The 21,766-nt window shown below is 42.7% G+C and overlaps 1 protein-coding gene across 1 annotated transcript; it reads right to left on the reverse strand.

Annotated features, from left to right (window-relative positions):
* Positions 1-1,331: 1,331 nt before the first annotated feature.
* Positions 1,332-15,130, reverse strand: LOC145412157 (protein O-linked-mannose beta-1,2-N-acetylglucosaminyltransferase 1-like). The gene is made up of 10 exons (XM_080282092.1): positions 14,948-15,130; positions 13,401-13,617; positions 7,793-8,105; positions 7,476-7,625; positions 6,877-7,075; positions 3,988-4,172; positions 3,582-3,690; positions 3,218-3,295; positions 2,415-2,524; positions 1,332-1,533 (listed from the first exon to the last, which is right to left on the reverse strand). Exons 1-10 carry the CDS (start codon positions 15,128-15,130, stop codon positions 1,332-1,334), a joined length of 1,746 nt encoding a protein of 581 aa, XP_080138218.1.
* Positions 15,131-21,766: the final 6,636 nt, after the last annotated feature.

Genomic DNA, 21,766 nt, shown 5'->3' on the forward strand with positions numbered 1-21,766 from the left:
CGACATTATTTAAGTATACAATGTTATTCTGTTGTGCAGGAAAAGACGAATTTTCCATGATCTTGTTTCTGCCTAGATCTTTAAGCGTTTGGTAAGTAGCTGTGCTGGTCAGACAAACGGTGAGGACCATCCTGAACTCCTGCCGCACCCTTCGTCCTTTCTGTCAAGGCTGTATTGGGTCCATGTTATATAATGATGATAATCACTATGCCTACCAGTTTTCTATCTTGAACTAACTATTCGATCATGATACTACCATAGTTTTGAGCATAATTCTTTAGCTATCTTCAAAATTTCGTTTTTGTAGTTTGTAATAATTCCACTAGTCTCAGGGCAAACATATTATTTCAGGATATGACTATGTCAGTAATAGCTTTTCTCTCCCATGTCTTTTTTATTCTTTGAAGTCTCGCCATTTTCTGCGATGCTAGATTTTTAATAGACTATTCTTTCTCTTGGCGATTGCTTCATGGATCTTTCTTTGATCTTACAGTCGCTTTTTCTTTTGAAGTTTAAAAGTACAGGAGCTTCAGATTCGTTATCAGGACCTTCGCTACATTTGCTAAAGCTTAAGGGCATGAAGCAGGCGTTTCAGGGCCCTAGTATGTGGCTTTGCTAGAGTGCTAAAATCTGCGAGAGTGATGCATCTCGCTTCCAAAAAGTTATTGGTGTGGGACAGATGGGTTGGGCTGGTCCGAGAGATGTTTACGCAACGAAAGATGTTGCAGCAACTTCTCTTTCTGTCTGTCTGTCTCTATCTATCTGTTTTTCTATCTGTCTGGCTGGCTGGCTGGCTTTCTCTCTGTGTCTATATCTTTCTGTCTATCTATCTATCAGTCTGTCTATCTTACACTGGCCCCACATCTACACAGTAAGCAGAATTGGACACGGACAAGACCCGCTTTTAGTAGAGGAGATAACAGACGGACAATCAGATAAAATAAGTGGCAGCCCAGATATCAATCGAAACGAAGAGGAAGACTGTGGAATAGATAGTGGGTGAAATTCGTAGATATACTGGTGATAGATGGAGTAGACTAACAACCAGAAGGTCAGATTGGAGAAGAGAAGAGATATCTACGTCCTGTAGTGGATTGTCTAGTGGTGGTGGTGGTGGTGGTGGTGGTATATCACATGTTGTATGAATGATTATAATTATATATTAGAACCAGTATAATGTCTGTTATACATTTTGTGTCATACGTACTAATTATACAATGAATACTGTTGTAAACAATATTTTTATTTACTCGTCAACAATTCTTTCTGTAGAGTATTAAACATTTTTTTTTTTATTGCGTTATCACTAGAGATCCCTCATCCGTCTTAGCTTACGAATCGACCACTTTCACGCCTCCAATGGTGAAGTTGACCAGGAAGCGATTTTCTAAGGAAAACTCCAGGCTGGGGTCCTGTGGCTGAGTCCTGAGGCCGTAGGAGACTGTGAGGGCAGGCCGGAGTAACGCGCTCTGCTTGGCGTACTCCAGGTCATCTCGGGTGGCTGTGTAGATCACTTTGCCGCGACCGGGTTTGCTGGTGGGAGAAAATTAAGGCGAGAATTAACCCTCGAAAGCGGTGTCATTTTTAGTGTAGCCTTTCTACCTCCAGACAATTGTATTCAATTTATGAGCGCCCCTTTGCGGCGAAAAGCATTGTAGCGAAAAACATTGTAGGCTATACTGTACCTAATTCCTCCACTTAGAAATATCTGTCCAAAGGTGAATTAAATCATCTGTAAATCACAAGAATTAAGAAGAAAGATACGTCATGGGTTTGAAAGGGTTAAATGTAGCCAATTAGGAACTGATCAGTGGAGGTAAGAGGGAGATGTAAAAGAAATGGAACGTAGGCGATCATGATTAGAGGGAATGGACAGGGTTCTTCCCATCCTCAGTCTTCTCTCATCATCGAAACTATTGCAGGTTTTCATCTTCATTTTGCCTTGTCCAGTTCTGTAATTTTTTTTTTTTTTTTGCCTCATACAATATTTACATATTAAAAGACTTAGGCATTGAAATGAAAGGCAATCCCAGTAAAAAAAAAGTATAAAATGAATTATGGGTTTTGGTGAAGCATTTCATTTAGCTCCTTCCTTCATCCTCTCGGAGTCGAGAGAGCTCTAGTATTCTACTTCAGCTAACACCAGTATACTAGATATGGCAGGCAGTGAGTTACAGGAACCTGAGGGTCAATGCTTAAATCATTAACCCCTCTTATGGTCGGAGCAACCTAGTATTCCATTCCAACTAACGCCTGGCGATCTTATTTACCCGAGAACAAGTCCTAAGAGTCTGAGAGTATTAACCCTTCCTGCTGGATCCATCCTAAAGTAACAAATAAGAGGTGTTCGATTTTTATTCTTCCTTCAGTTGTCTCTCTCTCCAAGTCTTTCCCTTCCCATGACCGGCACTTACCAGTACGGTGAGTTGGGGCACGCCACCAGGTAGACTTGGTTGCCAAAGAAAGGGAAGGTGACCATCATCCTCAGGTTCTCGTGAATGTCCCTGTTGTTGATTCCTAGACACTGTCACGGGGAAGTGAAGGGGTTTTTGAAGAGAGCTAATACGGCATGGCAACAGACAAGATTTTTTCAGCGTTAAAGGACGTTAGGACTTTACATAATTATTAGGAATGTATTAAAGTTTTGTGTCCTGACGGCATATTGTCCCAGCTTGTCACTATTTTTCAAAAAGATAATTATGATATTACAGTATATTGTTCCTTTCCTCTCGTGTAATTTGATGTGAGAATATACATATATATATATATATATATATATATATATATATATATATATATATATATATATATATATATATATATATATTCGATACCATATGTATTTATTAAAAGCACAAATACACTGCCTGTCCAGCCCGTATGGCTGAGCTGGGACGGTAACGCTTGCCAGCCAGCGGGTTAGAAGTCGAGTTTTGTGATAACAGATAAGATTGGTCATTATGTTAAAACAGTACTGTATGAGCAAAGAACATCCGTGTGATAAGAAACAGATTTGATAAACATACGAGTAGATATGGAGGCAGGACAACACGAACCTACTTGAAATCCTGTGTACTCTAAGTAGGTAAATACATTTAGGTAAATACACACACACATACACACACACACACACACACACACACACACACACACACACACACACACACACACACACACACACACACACACACACACACACACACATATCATGACCTACCGTGGCGACAACCTCGTAGGCGTAATGGTGATGGTTCTCGTCTGGCTGGTTGATGTATGTGACGTAGGTCTTGTTGGTCTGAGTGGGAGGCAATAACAAGGATAGGTCAAAGGTAATGGATGTTTATCGTCAGTTTAGGGAGAATATGAACTCTTATATTTGAGCTACTGGACTACGATGATCTTTTTGCTCAGTTGGTGTATAACTTGTGAGATGCAAAGGTGAGTTTGTTAATACGTTTGAAGGGAGGTAAGTAATTAAACTAAAAAAATACATTGCATTTCCTAAGGGCGAGGCTGTATTAATGCTGAACATGACCAGCTATTGCAAGATGATCCCACGTGGTGAGGTGAAGGGTGCTGACCTTATATAAAGGGAGAGGCAGGACATCGCAAGGATGGCGAGTGAGCACCACAAGCTGCGCTGAATTCAGATCATCCAGCAGACGAGCCTCGTATTCACCTTCTTGCACGCTGACACACAGGTACAGACAAACACATGCATCACACCGTCAACATTAGGGTATTGCGTGTAGTAAGACTAAGTGCTGGTAATTATTTCGTGAGGCTATATTCCAGTGAATTTATTCCATTCGTTCCACTTTGTGCGCTTTGGTATTTATTCAGGCTAATAATAGAGGATTTTTTTGTTCTGCTCAGTCGAGAGAAATTCTAGCAGTCAAAAGATTGAGAGAGGAAAAGAAAAAATGAAAAGAAAATTTTCATATCTTATCAAGATAATAATGATGGAGAGAGAGATTCCTGACTCACCTGTTCACGTCCAGGGTGATGTTGGGATCCCGGTTGAGTGGCTGACTGGAGAAGAGGACTTGATCGAAGCCTGAGATGTGTGTGCCCCCTCCGCCCCTGTGCCTGGTACGAGGCACCTCAGGTATTACCATGTCCCTCGGCCCCATCACTCGCGCCCTCACCCACCAGTCCCACGATGCACCCGTCTGACAAGTGCACAGGATTAGTTGAAACGACGAAAGTATGTAGAAAGAAAAGATATGACGCTGTTTCATGAGAACAAAAGAAATGAGACTAACCAGTAGAACTGTTACCTTTACTAGGCAGCTCGTAAAATACATTACAGTCATAAGACAGAAGCAACAAAATAGACGGCGATATAGCTATTGATCAAAAATATTAATAGGGAACGAAGTAAGAAGTCTGTTTTTCTCAGGATTGGCATTAACGATATGAGGGTAATTTTCTTTACTTGTTGACCTGCGTATGCTGCCCTTATCGTTAGTCGCGTTTTCTTGCTTGGATTCTTTCTTGTTTAATTGGTTCAGGCACTTCTACCCTTAAGAATTAACCGATTCCAACCAAACATGGACACAATGACCAGCCTAGGACCTAGTTGTCTCCACAAGGTTTTAGTTGCTAGACAACCACTCGTTGCCTGGCAACGGCCGAAAAGCCACTTTTGTCGTACTTTTCACGTTTTGAGCTGTAGAAGCATTGCTAATGGACGCAGAAAGCTCTGACTTCTTTAGGCGTAATCCTGAGGTCATTCCCTATCGTAAGTGTGTCATCATTTTCTCTCTCTCCTCTAGTTTTTCGAGTGGCAACCCTGTGAAGATTGACCTCAGCGTCCCTAGCACCAGTACCGGTTTTCAAAAATGCCCCCTAGTTCCCAAGTGGCTCGATGGAAGTGAATGAAAGTTTTCATGTATATAGAATTTGACTAGTACTACAACTTTCTATGTACACCTGTGTACAGTCGTGGCCATAAATAATCACCTATCCTCCTGCATTCCGTGCCTCAGACTGGCTTCTTTATGCGCGGCAAGTCACACCCTAGTAAGAGGGGCTGAGTGGGAGGGGCCAAAGAGAGAAGGGAAGGTGGGTGGGGGGACGAACGATGGTGCTCGGGTGGGGTGAGGGAGGGGACGGATAATGCTTCATTACACCTTGTATAGCGGCGTCAGATAACAGTCTTTAGATGGGCGTGATATCAAGGTCTGGTTCCTGAGAGAAATACACTGGCGTGACAGATCAGACATTAGTGCGGAACCAGATATTTGTGTTTATCCGTGTATTTTGTCTTCAGACGCAGAGTGGAGTCTGGATGGCTTTGACTTCCGTAATGTTTGTGTAAGAAACGTCCTCTACCCTTACATGTAATTAATGTTTGGAACTAAATATAATATGCAACCTTTGACATGGCTGTGTCCACGGTAAATATGATCACCCTTGTGGTATACATTGCGTCTATAGTCACCATCATGTCAGTTCAATAATTATTTAATGACATCTCTTTATGAAAAGGCTACTTAAAAAAACTGTGCATAAAAGGAATATAAATTTGATGTCTGTGCTCATGGGTGGATATGATAACGGTATCTCTCATATTCTGTTAGAGGGAAAATGAAACAAAATCCTACCCAAACTCCCAAAATATATGTATGTCAATGTTTACCGACACTGGTCAAGCCAAAGCAGCAAAGAACGCCTTAGTAAGTAGTCCAGTGGTCTCATGCCTTAAAAACCTCAAGCAGGCTTCGCGGCACCGGTGAAACAATGTTGTTGATGGTTTGCTGGTTTCGTCTGAACAGCTCCCACTCGTCCTTGGTGTGCTGGAAGAGGCGGGCCCGTATCCTCTCGTTCTCTGGCTTCCACGCGTTGACAATCTGGGTCCACACAATCTCGATGTCTCTGCACTAATGTGTGATCTGTCACGTCAGTATACTTCTGTCATGAGCCAGTCCTTGATATCACCACGTATCTAAAGTTTGTTATCTGACGCCACAATACAAGGTGTAATACAGTTTTATCTACCGAACAGTTAATCCTTTGTATGATGCCCTGAATGAAAGAAATAGACAAATTATGTGACCCCAACTTCACATTTCATTCTCCCTCCCCAACCTACCCTCCCTCCCATCGATTACCCCACCCCAGCATCGCCCGTCCCCCCACCCACCTTCCCTACTCTCTCTGGCCCCTCCCTCTCAGCCCCTCTTACTAGGGTGTGACTTGCCGCGCATAAAGGAGCCAGTCTGAGGCACGGGGCACGGGAGGATAGGTGACTATTTATGGCCACGACTGTACTACATTGGCCTGGTCAGGGGTCAAAGGTCATCAAATGCGAAAGCGGTGAAAATAGCTAAAATCACGAATATGCTCGCGCAAAATGCTAAGGCTCCGAAGATCATTAAGCCAGCGCCATGATTCTTGGGTGGAATGTTGCACTAGCTTACCTCCATACAAAAATGACATGTAGTGTCGAAACTCACTTCCAGCCTCTGGCAGCGCCACCTACAAGTTGTACCTCTAGGGGCCATTCTTCGAATTTCAGTTTCCCAAGCTGCACAGTGGGTGGATGGAATCAAATGAAATTTTGTGTGCTTATAGACATTAATGAGTACTACAAGTGTGCTTCTTACATGCATGAGCTATATCCGCCAGGCCCATGATTTTTGGATGGGATGTTGTCCTTCGGTACTGCCATACAGGAGTGACATTTCATACCGAAACTCACTTCCAGTCACTGACAAAGCTCAGTCCGCTTAGAGCTGGCCATCGTCGCCTAACCGGCTACTTTCACTGTATGTTAATACTTGCATATTATATGTGGTGCCGCGTGACATGATCTGCCATAAGCTGTTGTCATCTCACTACATTACCGGTATCGTATGCTAACCTCCTGACCTGATTGAGAGGTGCCCAGGCCGCCAGCATCTCCTGAGCAGCGGCCCGGGAAGTCATCCAGCCATATCCGGGGATACCGTGGGCGCGGTAGAGGCGGGATGGATCACTGGCGGTGTGCGGGTACGAGTTGTAGTTGAAGGCGTTGATGAAGAGCAAGAAGGGGTCAGATTTCAGTAGGGGTGCTGTCTGATGGAAGTATCTGGAGGAAGAAATGTTGTCAGGGTTGGGCTGCTATTGTATGAATGATTCATTCGGTACCACAGTAATCTATGTTCATTATGTTAAATATGCACTAAATATTTTATTATTCTTTGAGGTCTTGGAGGCTTTGCAGTGAGCAAGTAATACGAACAAGAAATGCGATATATGCCGATATTAGAAGCATCGGATAGTGCACCTGCAGACTTGGATATTTTCACAAAACTAAACTTGTAGTTTGTCATTATAATCCAGTTAAACACAATGTGTACTTCAATTAGCATTCATTGATATGATTGTCTGATTTATGGTAAAATGAAAAATATGAGAAAAAAAAATCTAGTTCTCAATAAATGTATGGACCTGCATTGCAATAATGTCAGTATGATGGACGGCCTTACGATATGAAGTCTGGTGCCAGTTCAAGATCATCCTCTAAAATGATGGCGAAATTAACTTCTGGGTAAGACTGAAACACACCCTGAAGGGCGAATTTGATGTGCTCATTGACCCTGGCGGTAGTGCCTGGAGAACGAGAAATAAAATGAAATTTAGTATATCCATCTGAAATGTATTCAGTAATGAGTACAAAATGTTAGTATTAAAATGTACTACTTTCCAGCACGTATATCAGTACTACTGTAAAAAGTGGTAATGGAACATGCCCTAGATTTTGCTGTTGAGCTGACCTCTGGGCGCGGGATTGATTGTGTTGAAGGTGATTTTGACCTGGAGGAGGCTGGCGAGGGCGGCAGCCTCGTCGCTAATGCCGTCGAAAAAGATGATGACGGGTGTCGCGACGCCGCCTGGCCCAGATCGCAGCTGGTCCACCTGACGCAGGACCTGTGGGAGGCGGCCACCCGTCACCAGAGCCACCGGGATTACTTCCTGCTTCAGAGGGGAAGGTTGTGGCAGCCGGGGCGACCACGGCGGCTGCCAGCACCTGCAAAAGTCACCGTAGCCGTCGTATCGGCGGCAGAACTGGGCTCGTTCTCTCAATTTCAGTTGGTTGTACCAGGTGCACCGTGGCTCTGTAATAGGAAAATTTTCCTAAAGTCCAGTACAAATACAAGGATTTTTCTATTAAGCTTAGAACCGCATGGGTATGTGATCTGATCTTACATGTATGTATGTATGTATGTATAGATTTATATAAATTTTAAAAGTATTTACATCCCGTGAGGATAAAAGATAAGCATAATGCCCTTGTATTCCATGGAAAAGATTGATTTAACCTCAGCAGTGTCATTTTAGTTTTTCGCATTAGTGTTCATTTGCCTACAACTCAGTCGGCTTATATAATAGGAGGCAAGTAGCAACACATATCAATCCTTTCACTGGCACTGCAGCATTTGGGTAACTCCATGCGATTACATTCAAATACGGGATATTCATAATAATCGAAGGGATAATGAATCATGTTTTTAATCGAGTTTAGTCAACTTTCCCTCTGCTAATAGAAGGATGCCGCAGTTGGGACTGAACTTCGTGACTTCTACAGAAATCTAAGGTAAATTACACTCACCCGCACTGTAATGCGAGCTGGGTAGCCTACTGTTTTCCTCGCCGAGTGTTTAGCTGACTGAACGTTAACAGCATCAGTCAGTTTTGATCCACATTTAACCACACTTAGTGGAAGGGTTTAGGATTAACCAAGGAGTTGACCAATTTTTTATTTTTCGAGAACAACAAATCAAAGGTCAAGGTCACATGAAAAGATCAACTAAAAAATTGTTGTCCGATTTAGACCAAATGTTAAAGAAGGGATACAGGTTAGACAGGAATGAAGGAATTAGATTCTGAGAACATTCAATCAAAGGTCAAGATCAAAAGGCACTGATAAAGTTCGAGTAGTATGTCTGTGCGTGATGTGAATAACTGAATCAGTGCTGATCTGATCTGGAGCAAACTTTGTGGGGGGACTGAGGAACAGACCTTTTGTTTTTGAGGACAATAGGTCGAAGGTGAAAGTCACATGGGAAGGCCAAGTTAAACATTTTTATTTATTCTGATTTAGACTAAACTTTTCGGATGTGTTCAGGATCAGACAAGTAATAAGGGATTTGATCGTGAGAATAATAAGTCAAAGATCGAGGTTAGAGGGTAAGGTCAGCTCAAACAATTTTGATCTGATTTTGACCAAACAGCGAAAGCGTTGAGGGTCAGGCAAGAATGAAGTAATTCGATTTTGATAACAATCGTTCAATGACCAAGTCACCGGGGAAAATATGTTCATCCCTTTCCATTTGCAGGATGCAGGTGTTGCACTCTCTGAATGCTCCTTGTTGTTTAGGTTAGTTTATCATGAAGCCCAGCCTAGCCTAACCGTGAAGCCAGAGGAAAGTAGACAAAACTCGAAAGAGATGTCTTTGGTGTAACAAAAATGATTATTTCATGCAACCGAAGACGGTTATGATGATTGAAACCGAGAATCCAGTAGACCTTTATGACTAATCCTTTACCACTTTCACAGCTCATTATAAGAATCAGATCTATTGTATCTTGTCAAGTGGGGTTGGTGGAGGATTAGTGCCCCTCCCTGTAAAACAATTAACTCTAAGCCCTTGGCCACCCCGTTTGGGATACATGGCGTCTGGCAATGGATGGATGGATGGATGGATTTTGGATATGAAGACATTAAGAATGCCTGAGCTTAAATCTAGAGTTTCTGATATTCAAAACTCAGTTAATTCCATGGTATTATGTTGAAAATTAACGAGAGAGAGAGAGAGAGGGAGATGAGCAAGTAAAGTTTATAGAATAGTACTATTCCTAATTTTATTTAAGTGAAACAAAACTGGAATGAAGTAACAAAAACCAGAATGCCTTAAGATGGGGAACAAACCCTGTTTTGGATTTGGGGTACTTTTCTTTCTACACCTGTGACCTTGACCTTCAATACATAGCATGACGAACAGTTTTTGTCCTACAAAGACTGAGACTCCTGGGTTTAAGGCTTTCAAATGTTTGAACGTGATCAGGCGGACAGCCAGAAAAATACAAAAAGTATTACTTACCTGCCATGCGAGTGGGAATGATTATTACAGTATCCCCCTCGTACATTCACAAAAAGCACATTGAAAACATGCAGAAATTGTAGACCTTGGCGTGAATCTACCTTTCCCTGTACGTTTTTGTCATCATGACCCTCGTCATATTACTGAAAATAGTTTTCCTTTGAAAGCATCGCTGACGAGGACCATTCACATGGAGACGCTGTGGACCCTGGGTGGAGCATCTGTGAGGTACTTCTATCCATCTGTCTATCTATTGCCAGACGCCTTAATCCCGTACGAGGTGGCCACAAACAAATCGCCTCCACGTCGCCTTGTCTCCCGCCATTTCACTGCCCTGTTCCCAACTCACACCCCCCTCTCTCATATACCTCTCCACTCCAACCCTCCATCTCATTCTCGGCCTCCCCATCCCTCTCCCCCCCCTCCACCTCACTCACATACACTCTCCTCGTCAGTCTCTCACCCTCCATCCTCTCCACATGGCCAAACCACCTCAGTGTGTTCCTCCTAACGTTTCCTATCACATCCACATCCACACCACAATGCTCCTTTATATCCTCATTTGTCAGCCTGTCTTTCCATGTGACTCCACAGGCTCCTCTCAATTAACTCATTTCCACTGCTATCACTCTTGATTTGTGTCCTTCCAACAACGTCCAAGCTTCACTTCCATACGTTTGAGTTGGTATCACAATACTGTCATATAGTAACTTTTTCACTTCCATGCTCACTTCCTTGTTTCTTATCACTACTTTCAAGGAACCAGCAACCTTTCTTCCTTGTTTTACCCTTTCAAGCACTTCACCCTCCAAACCTCCATCCTTACTCATCACACTCCCCAAGTATTTAAACGTACTCACATTTTCCATTTCCTCACCATCCAACCTCACTGTACATTCACTGACTACAACTCTCTCAAAGACCATCACTTTACTCTTCCCTACATTCACCTTTAGAGTCCGTTTCTTACACACTCTCCCAAACTCATCCACCAAGCCTTGAAGCTCCCCTTCGTCTTCACTTAACAACACTTAGGGAGTTACCAAACACTACCCTCTCTCACTAGGGCCACTCCAACATCCACTGCCCTACCCTGTACCTCTTTTATTACTCCATCCATGTACTTTTGGGAGCTAAACCTCATATTTATCTGCATCTCACCGTGGGAGGGATTCTGATCAGACCCTGGTGAGGCGTTGTCTGCCACAAAGGGGCCCCGGATCCCTACACGGCGTATACTCGTATATTGTGCTATAACTGTGGAAAGGCCCTACAGAAGCAGTTGCTTACCTGTTGTTGACGAGTCTGCCTGTCCAGAGAGACTGGGATTGAACAGCAGGAGCAACAACTTATGTAGGCCAAGCAATGCAACAAGTTTGTATGTATTGTACGTCTGATGATCAAGAAAAAAATTGAGGTGAACAGAAGAGTGGAAAAATTATACACGGTTCTTTCTCCCACAGTCACTGAATCTAACTTAGAACATACATAGAACCATCATCATCATCATCCAATCCTACATTGCCCCAGTAGGAGCGTAGGAGCCCGGGGCTAGGCAAGTTGGTCCTGACATTTAAGATGAGAATGATCTGCCTCACTCATCCCTGAGTGGCATTACGTGAGCAATGAAACCCAACTATCTCTTGGATATAAACCACCAACAATTAAAGTCTTATGCAACGCTCCATCAACCCCACCCCATTTTTTATAAGATGGGGTAGAATTAGCCATAAAAATATGGTATTAAAAAAACTAGGGGCCTGGCAAATCCTCATACTGTTATACAGCAGCAGATAATATGAAAATTGCGCTTTCAGCTGAAGTGTTGTTTACCTTTATGCAATGGATGTTGGGAGGCTGTACTAGAACAGGTGGGCAAAATTCAAAAAATTATAAAAATAATTGATAGCCCAACAATCACAAATAAACGACCTCCTCTACAAGTCAGACGGAATGTTGCCTTCCTTGCTTTATATTACAGATACATTTATTGCAAATGTTTAGACAAGGTTGCATCCATTGTGCCACCTCTCCACGCCTTCCTCTGTGCTACACCGGCATCTGGTAGAACTCATGACTTGACCGCCACACAGCCATATTGCAGAACTACTGCCTACCAAAATTCGTATATTCCCCGAACGGCCTTTCTTTGGAATTCGCTTCCCCAGTTTAGTTCCTCCCAAACTGCAACCCACAGCAGTTCAAGGCCAACTCTTACAAATTTTATTATAAATGGAGGACATCTGTAGCGTGGTATATGGATTTTGTTTTATATTTATTATTCTTTTCCTACCTCCGTTCATCTTCGTAAAAAAAATATGTAACATGCAGGTAACTGATGAAGTGTTAGGCCAGTAAATTCATTATGTGTGTGTGGGGGGGGAGGGAGGGAAGATGGCTTGATACAATTTTGCTTAGCTGTGGAGTACCCTGGATCATAGCTTATCTAAGAAATTGATAATATCCAGTTCTGTATCCTCCTCCTCTCAAGTATTGAGATCCGAGGGTATCGAAGTCCAGGTAATTATTAATAGATTATTAGATATGAATCCACGGCTGCCTAAGTTGTAGCGCAGTTTCTTTCCGATCAGTTTATGCCCTGAATCTAGGTTACACATCAAGCTGTGGTGGACGTTCATGTGGGTGTTGGTGGCCTGTCCTTTCACATACTAATATATCTTCACACCCTGGCGGTACACACGGATGGGGCTCATAGACTCGGACACACACCATCATAGCCATATCGGCATTACCAGTGTTATATGAACCACACTTCCTACAGATTTACCTTCCTGATTCGTGCATGGCCATAATTGGGAAGAGTTCATTTTGTTCTCACTTTCTTAGTGAAGAGATGGTCCATTCCTACAGTGGATCTCGTACGGAATGATAATTTTGTAGATATCGATCATCCTGCATCCTCTTTGGCATTACACGACCGAAAACCCTCCAGGCGTCTTCTTGGAGTTTCAGGTCCATGCACACAAGACAGGCCATCATTCCAACTGGTGCCTTTACCCACCAGACTACCAAGCGTTCAGCTAGAATAACGATAGCACTCTACTGTAGTGTGGGAGTATGCAGTGACTCGGGGCTTTATTCATATATCATCCTAAACAGTTTTTACCATGAAAAAAGCCTCCACAGCAGTGAACTGTCAAAAAATACTGTTGTCGTATATTTCACAGTACAGTATCTTTCACTTTAGTTTGGATGCGGAGTGTTTGGTAGTCATATGGGTGAGGATAAAAGTATAAATAAACAATCTTAAATACAGCTTAAACGTAAGAGGTTTTATATATACCGCACCCAGCCTCCTAGGAATGAGCAGTGTGATGGCGGTGGGTGGAGCGTCACCATTGCTGGCGTAGTGATGGGCGGTGGTGAGGGTCTCGTGTAGGACACCCACGCCCTGCCACGCCACCAGGCACCACGCCTCGTCCCGCGCCAGCCGTCCAGCGAAGTGAGAGCCCAGATGGGTGAGGTACTGCACCACCTCTTTGCCAAGGTGCAAGGTGAATTCCGGCTGCTCACCGGTACGGAAAAAAAGGAGGGAAACCAACGAGGACAGTCAGTATAAGTAGATATTATGAGAACCTACGTGCAGCAGATATCAGTTAAGATCAAGAAGGATGATTATTATGCCATTGTTATGTGATGTATTATGCTGTTGAATACCGAATGCTCCTGTTTGTTTTGTTTTATGATATTCATGTACGTGTTTGATTTACAGTTTTGTGTTAATATCTTAATCTTTTCGTGGTCGAGATAACTCTAATTTTTATATATATACATATATATACGTATATATATATCATCATCAGCAGCAGCAGCAGCCGCTGAGGTCCACTGCAGGACCGGCCTATCCCTACCGAAGCAGGAACGATACAGCCAATGTATCTCTACCCAGTGGCTTAGGCTGTCTGGTAGAGACTGTATGTAGGATGAGAAGTGCTTGTGAGTGTGATTGTAGTGTTGTAGTGGCTTTGGATGTGTGTGTAGTCTGTGAACCAAATGTACTCGCCCCGCTTTAAGCCGACTGGGTGCAAGCATACTAGTATGCGACACTGGTTCAACCACAGCACCCCTTACGTCCGCCAAAGTAGTTAGTGGCTCGGTGAACACTTCCCATATTTTTTGGAACTCTGGCGGGAAGTGAACCCACGTCCACCAGCGTGCGAGACGCACTCTCTACCACTGAACCACAGACGCTCCAGATATATATATATATATATATATATATATATATATATATATATATATATATATATATATATATATATATATATATGTGTGTGTGTGTGTGTGTGTGTGTGTGTGTGTGTGTGAGGACTTTGTGGTACAGTGGTTAAGTGTGCGTTTTCGCACACTGAAGAACGAGGGTTCGCGCCCCGCCAGAATAATAAACTTTCGGAACGTTCTTCTGGCCACATACTGCTTTGGTGGACACAGGGGGTGCTGTGGTTGAACCAGTGTCGCATGCTATGAAGTATGCTTGCACCCAGTCGGCTTGCGCGGCCCGATTAAATTACACTTGGTGCACAGATTACACGCACATGCAAAGCCACTACAACACAATAATTACACTTACAAGCACTTCTCACCCTACATACAATCTCTACCAGACAACCTAAGCCACTTGGTAGAGATACATTGGCTGTATCGTCTCCACTTCTGTCGGGATAGGCCGGTCCTGCAGTGGACACACAAACGGGTGATGAGATAGAGAGAGAGAGAGAGAGAGAGAGAGAGAGATACTGTGTGTGTGTGTGTGTGTGTGTGTGAACTGTGTATTTTATGTTAGTAGAGTGTTATGAGTGTTGTTTGTGGCACAGTCAGAGCCTGGTGATACATACTGTGGCCAGTAGCAGCAGAAGTCTGCCCTCTCCAGCGTCTCTGAGCGCCGCGGCTAACTGACGTGAGATTTCCGGTTGCCACGTGAGAAAGTTGGAGGCACGAATGACCTGGCCTGATCGCTGGTGCAAGGTCAGCAGGTGGACCCCCGCGTGCAGCCTCACCCACCCGTCACCCCACGCCATTGTTCGGTTTACAACCTTGTAAACCTGAGAAGCACACACATACACACACCACTCTTAACTTCTGTCTCTGTGATCTGGTTCCTTAATATCACAGTACTGGCTTGGTTTACTTGACTGTTGAATAATATTTATACGAAGTTTCAGTTGATTTTTACTATATTTGGCTCTCATTAGATTTATAAAATTATCAAAGTTTGTACTGTTACTCTAATTTCAAATCTTGTCTACACTGGATGCAATATATGCGTTCTGTTTGTAACTACAGTCTTATATGCGTAACTGTACAATCACATGCTACTAGTTCTGACCTGGCGGCCGTCCACCCTCACAGTTACCCCAGAAGCTGCCAGCGTCGCCTCCACCTCCAGGCTCAATGGTAGCTTGGTTTTTGACTCTGCTTTGTTCTTCTCAGCCTCCAAACCCTCTCGGTTCTCCCTTAGGTTCTCCTTACTGTTACATAAGAGATTCACCTCGTGCTGTAGATCACCCATTTTCTTTCCATTTTCTTCCAAATCCTTCCACTCTTTCTCGAGGTGCCTATTTGTGACTGCTTCTGGTGTTGTTAACGATCTTGCCATTCTGTGTATTGTGGCTTTATTGTTATCTGCACTGGTAAGCTTTGGCTTTGCTCCAGTATCTGAGGAAGTTATTGTTCTTTTACGTATTCCTCCACTATCTCTTCCATCTCCAATACCTATTTCGTCTCCAATCATTTTAGTAAAATCTAATTTAGGAGACAACGATCTGATTGAAGAAGAATACGAAGAAGGAAGAGCGGAAGTGTATAAATAGAAGGAAGAAGAGTAGATTGGTGTCTGAGAAAGATAAGAAGATATACGAGTACGAGAGGAAGGAAAGAGATCGCTGTCGCTCAATCCAGAATCCAGAAGGAACTTGGTGGCTGTGAGGTAGACTGAGACGGAGGCCACCAGAAACACTGCCTTCTTCATCCTCCGCCCAGCCATGATATTCCACTTGTTCTGGTTTTGTATTATGTTATTCCTAATGGGGGACCCGAATTTATAAAGCGATGGTTGTGCAGTGTGGAGGAATGTTTGTTGGCTGTTTCCCCTGTCAGTTACGAATTATGCTGTCCATTCAATGATGTGATACTCAGTTTTATCATTTCCTTATTATATCAGATTACTTTTTTAAGGGAAACACTTGATTTTAGGAACATTCTGTATACCCTTCATTTCTGCCATAATTGTAATTTTTGTTGACAGTGTTGAGCACTCTTTATTTTCTGTTCACTTATATTGCAGTCTTTCATGTAAATATTTAAGTAGATGATTGTTCTTTGTCGATTCACAACACAGCTCAGGCTCTACGGTAGGGTATTATCATTATTTCCGAGTTCTATCTTTTTGTCGGTGAATGTTTTCCGCGAGTTAGCTGATCAGTTCATGATTTATTTATTTTCCTTTTTTACCAGAATCTCGTCACCAGCTGTTTATTTCTTTACATTTCTCATATGTCACTGTAATGTGTATGCCACTTGTAATACGCACCACACTATAATTTTATCTACAAAATATGGCATCCGGAGAGCAGCTGTTGTAGGTTTTTTTTCCCTCCAACTGATAAGTAAAAACAGTTGCGTATGAACCGCACCGTAAAATCTATCCATTCAGTCCAGAGATCAACATTCTGATTGATTCATTCGTAACTGTTTGCAGAGCGTCCATATCACGTGTAACTGAATTAATCTCAGTATCTGATGACCCACTGCTAAAAATAGCAGTGGTCAGAGCTGATCATGGTTTAGGGAAAATGTGATGGGAAGCCAGAGACCAAGAGTCATATTTATTGATTTTCCTAACCAGTTGTTATGGTGAAGCCTCCACGATACTGAATTATTGTCAGATATCACTTTGTTTGTTCGTACATTTTCAATTTATAATTCACTCAGCTCATGCTGTGAAGTGTTTGGTAGCTGTTTGAGTGAAGACGACAGCATAAACATGCAATTTTATACACAATCTAAGCCCAAGATGCTTTGTGAATGCGTGCCCAGAACACGTCGAGCACTGCCACATCACTCCAGCCACTGCCGTCCTCCGTGCCCACCCGCCGCAACAGCCACTAGGAAAAATGTGGCATAATTCAGGGGCAAGCTACGTGTTGCGCTGTAACTTCCTCGCCGGTACCCTGTTGGTTGACGGCCCGGGAGATATATAATCTTTAACAGTCCATCTATTGAGTGTAAACTTAAATATGGTTTACTGTATAGGTTAGTCATGAATTTGTATACTGATTTAAGTAATTACTTTAATTTGGTAGTGTCAGTGAATATATTACGTGCGCCATAGAAAAATAAGATATGTAAATGAAGTTGTAGGAGCTGGTTGCTTTTCCCGCCACCCACCGCCAACAAAACACGTCACCATCGCCGCCAGAGGTGGGGGGGGGGGGAGTAGAGAGTGTTTAAAATAAACAATACGATCCTCTGGTTTAACTTCCTCCTTGTCTGGGTTGGGTCAAGTGTGGGGTGGGGGTAGTTGCCATATGCTCTTACTTGCGTTGCGAGACTAAATAAATGAAAGCAATGCAAGCTTATCTCGTTCGAGAAAGCTGCGCTCAAATATTTGATCCTACATCACTCCTTTTCGTGGTAGGCCTATATACTTTCATGACCCTGCCTCACCCCCACCACAGTTCGAACTCATCCCACCCATTTCTTTTCTCTCACACCTGCTTCCTTACAGTACCCCCACCAACACTTCCATTTTAGGAGAATGTTTGGGGATTAACCGTCACTGTCCTCCAAACATTAATCCTACAACACCCATTTGCACAGGTACCAGCCACAACTTCCTTCTAATTTTCAGCCCTTCTCACGCATTCCTTTGTCCCCAACTCCCATTTCTTTACTCCCCCTTTCAGAATCACATGACCCAACGCAGGTCACATCTACTTATTCATGAATATTTATAAGGTAAGGAAGTTTATTATTATATATCACAGATCCCAATAATATAGTATCAAATACGACAGAAGTCAGTGTTTTTCAGCGGAATTTGGCTTATGACCCACCTGCCCGAGAATTATGGATGCCATGACACCCAGCCATCTCCACAGGAATTAAAAAACTGAGAATCGTTCTGTGTAAATTGCAGTTAATGTCATTTTCCAAGATATAGGTACAATATGGCAACTATTTTTCTTCCACAACGAAGTGGTGTGATTAAAAATTTGATGATGCAGGCGGAACTGACGGGATGGTGGTGGGAAGTGAGGCAGGTTAGGAGGATAGGCAGTGTATGATGGACAGTATATACTTCCCTGAGAAAGGTAAAAAGGGAGTGAGGAAAGAAAAATGGATGGGGTGGGTGGACAGATGTGAGCAGGACGTGAGATGTGCACCCTTTGATGACTGATGTTGTATGTGAGACGGCGGTGGTGATGGGAATGAGATTCGGGCATACAATGGGTGAGTGGGATAGGCATGGAGAGGGGAGCTGAGAAGAATATGCGGACACAAAGATGCCCGTTGAAGATTATTAGGTATGGGTGTGGTGATCCAAATCAACTTTTTTTTTTTCTTTTCTGCGCCTACATAGGCTACTTGCTGTTTTGCGACACACGGTTATATAAAAAAAATATCTACGACCGTCCATGACGAAATCGAGAATTCCGGAGTGTGTGTTATCTTTATTTATGTATTTGTTTTATTGCACACAATAGTATAATTTTGGAGGCTGATCTCAGTGAAGGAATAGTACTGGTAGTTTTTCGTGTTAATAAACCTGCTTCTGCCTGACGTTTTCATCAGTATAAGACCGGAAAATAAACATTCGCCAGTGATACATGCACGAATAATGAAAATCCTTTTAACCTTTCAGCTAGCGGACGGTTTTAATATTATATTCTTCATATCACCGGACGATTTTATATGATTTAAGAGACACCTCGAACTGAAGAGGCTAACGTAGTTTATAGCTACCACCTCAAGTTCTAAAAGTCTTTACAGAGTTAAAGTTTGTCTGAAGGTAGCAAGACTGATATGAAAAATAAGCCACTGGAGTGAAAGGGTTACGGCCATGAAAGAAGCGCATCCACACACTAAAGTCAGATTCCAGAATGCGGTGTCCGGCCTTGATGAACAGTTGTTAGTTGTGAGGCCAACCACGCGGCTTGATGAGTTGGACAGTTAAGTTTTTTGCTGTCAGAGAAAGAATATATCGGTAGTAATGTGAATGTTTTAAAGAGTATTGCATCCCAAAAATTATAACTCAGGAGATGGTCGTCCTTTTCTGGCGCGCCTGTTACGAAAACAAACACGATCATCGACCGTGTACCTACGTCGCTTCGCCATAAACGTGAGAGAATCTTAAGCTGAAACTGCACGTTATATTCCTACATGACCTGAGGAATGTGTGTGTAGGCGTTTGAGTGCATTAGAAAAGAAACGAAGTGAGTCGTAGAAATGGTGAATAAGGAAGTCTGTTGATAACTGGGTAGAGGAGAGTGTACTTATACGGTATGCTCATGAGAAGAGGATGGACAAAAATATAATGGTGAAACGAGCACATGTAATTAAATGCGGTGGAAGGAAGCGTGGAAGGCCAAGAAGAAGGTGGATGGCTATGATGAGTGAGTGTGTGAGAAATCGAGGTATGAAAGTTGATAAAGCTAGAAAACTGACAACGAATCGAGTTGGTTAGAGATATACATGGGAAGGGAGGACCCAATAGCTCTTGCGGGCAGGTATGCAGTATGTGAATCGCACCTTTCAAGAAAAACGAAAAAAAAAAAAATGTAGACTGTTTGGACTGTGAAGTGAAGTTAGAATACCAGGAGTTTGAATGATGTGTAAATGGTTGCGTGGCCCATTTTTCTGGACATGCTGTTGATATTTCTTTTACTTTCTTACTTTTTTCTTCTCTGTGGATCCTATCGCTCCTACCTTAAGGAGGGAAAAAATGTCATGATGATGATGATGATGATTATGATGATGATGAAGACTCGATTAGCAACAAATTAAGCCAGTAATCATTCATTTCCACATTGATCAGTTAAGTTAAATGAAGATTCTTTCAGGGCAGTTAGGTTAGTTCAAAAACATCCAAGGCAGTTTCAAATTCACTCAGCCACTGCAAATTCAGTTTGGTCCGCTGGAGTACATTCAATTTTATGCAGCCCCATTCACCTCCATGCACGCCCAGTTAGGTCAGTTGAAGCCTAGTCAAACCTAGTCAGGTCAGTCTAGGCTCAGTAACGTCTTTTCTCATCGTCCAGCCTACTCAGAGCCAATTCGATTCATTCAGCTCCATTTATACCCGTTCAGGCCAAATCAGGTCCAGTTAGGTCTGTGAGGCCTGTTCAATGCATGTAGGTGCAGTGAGACCCATTCCTCCACTTCATGGTCATTCTCATCCATCCAGAGCCAGCCAGGCCCATTCCAATCGTTTGTGTGACTTCAGGTCCAAACATGTGAATTCAGACTACTCAGACCACTTCAGGCTCCTTTAAACCATTCCAGTATCGCGCAGGCTCATTCACATCTATTCAGAACCATTCACGTCAGTCACAATCCATTCTTGTCCTTTTTCCGTCAATTCAGCCATATTCACAGCAGTGTCGGTACACTTCGTCAGTTCACAACAACACCGATCAACTCACGTCCATTAAGGTGACTTCATAGCAGTTAAGGAATCAGGTTAGGTCAGGTTACATTTATTTAATCCATATTTATTTTGGTATTGGGCACTAATCATGCCGACTTTGCTGTACTAAATTCGTTTCACCTCAGAGTCGTTATGAATCCTTTCAGTCACTCAAACTCCGTCAGATCCAATTAGGTAACATGTATCTGAGTCATGTCAAGCTTAGGAAAACATGATTAAAAACAAGTGTTTAGTGACACTGGATTCCAAGTGTTTAGTGACACTGGATTGTGAGGTGTTTTTACTCTGTAGTATATTAACAGCATTTTTCGGTGGTGGTGGTGGTGGTGGTGGTGGGGGAATAAGGTTATGATGATGATCAAGGTCACATTCAGCACTCTGGAAAAAGGGGGAGCATGACTCCTAGCAAAATTTCTACATAATACATTTGAGCAATCGAAAAATTTGGAATGTCTTTTTGTTTTACTCGTTTAGATGATATAAGTACAATAATATAGGCAAATATGACTTCAGTAAGCTACTAACGAATATATTTTGGTAAATAATATTACTCTCTTAAAAGTAGTCATTGATCTGCGAAAATGAGGGAGGGGGGTACGTCCCCCATCCCTACCTCAAATCCTTGTATGGATGTTGATGATGATGATTGATGATGATGATGATGATGATGATGATGATGATGATGATGATGATGAGAAGGAGGAGGAGGAGGAGGAGGAGGAGGAAGAAGAAGAAGAGGAAGAGGTGTAGGATATTTTATTTTATTACTGCATATATATTTGTGTTTTTAATTCTATGGTGGGGAAAGGGGGAAGATGAGAAGCGTGTGCAGGGGGAGAGGTGGATTAAAGGAGACAGCCCACGATGATGGTGGGTGGAGAGGCAGGACAGCGGTGTACATTTTCTGAATACGATATTGTAGGTTGTCCTGCAATCTTTAAGTTGAAATTTTCTCCTCAAAATTGGAGAGGATAGAAAAGGAGATAATAAATGGGTAGGGTGGGCG

This window comes from Coenobita brevimanus, chromosome 92, assembly GCF_032717465.1.
Source record: "Coenobita brevimanus isolate Jiangsu-jjx chromosome 92, ASM3271746v2, whole genome shotgun sequence".
NCBI lineage: Eukaryota > Metazoa > Arthropoda > Malacostraca > Decapoda > Coenobitidae > Coenobita > Coenobita brevimanus.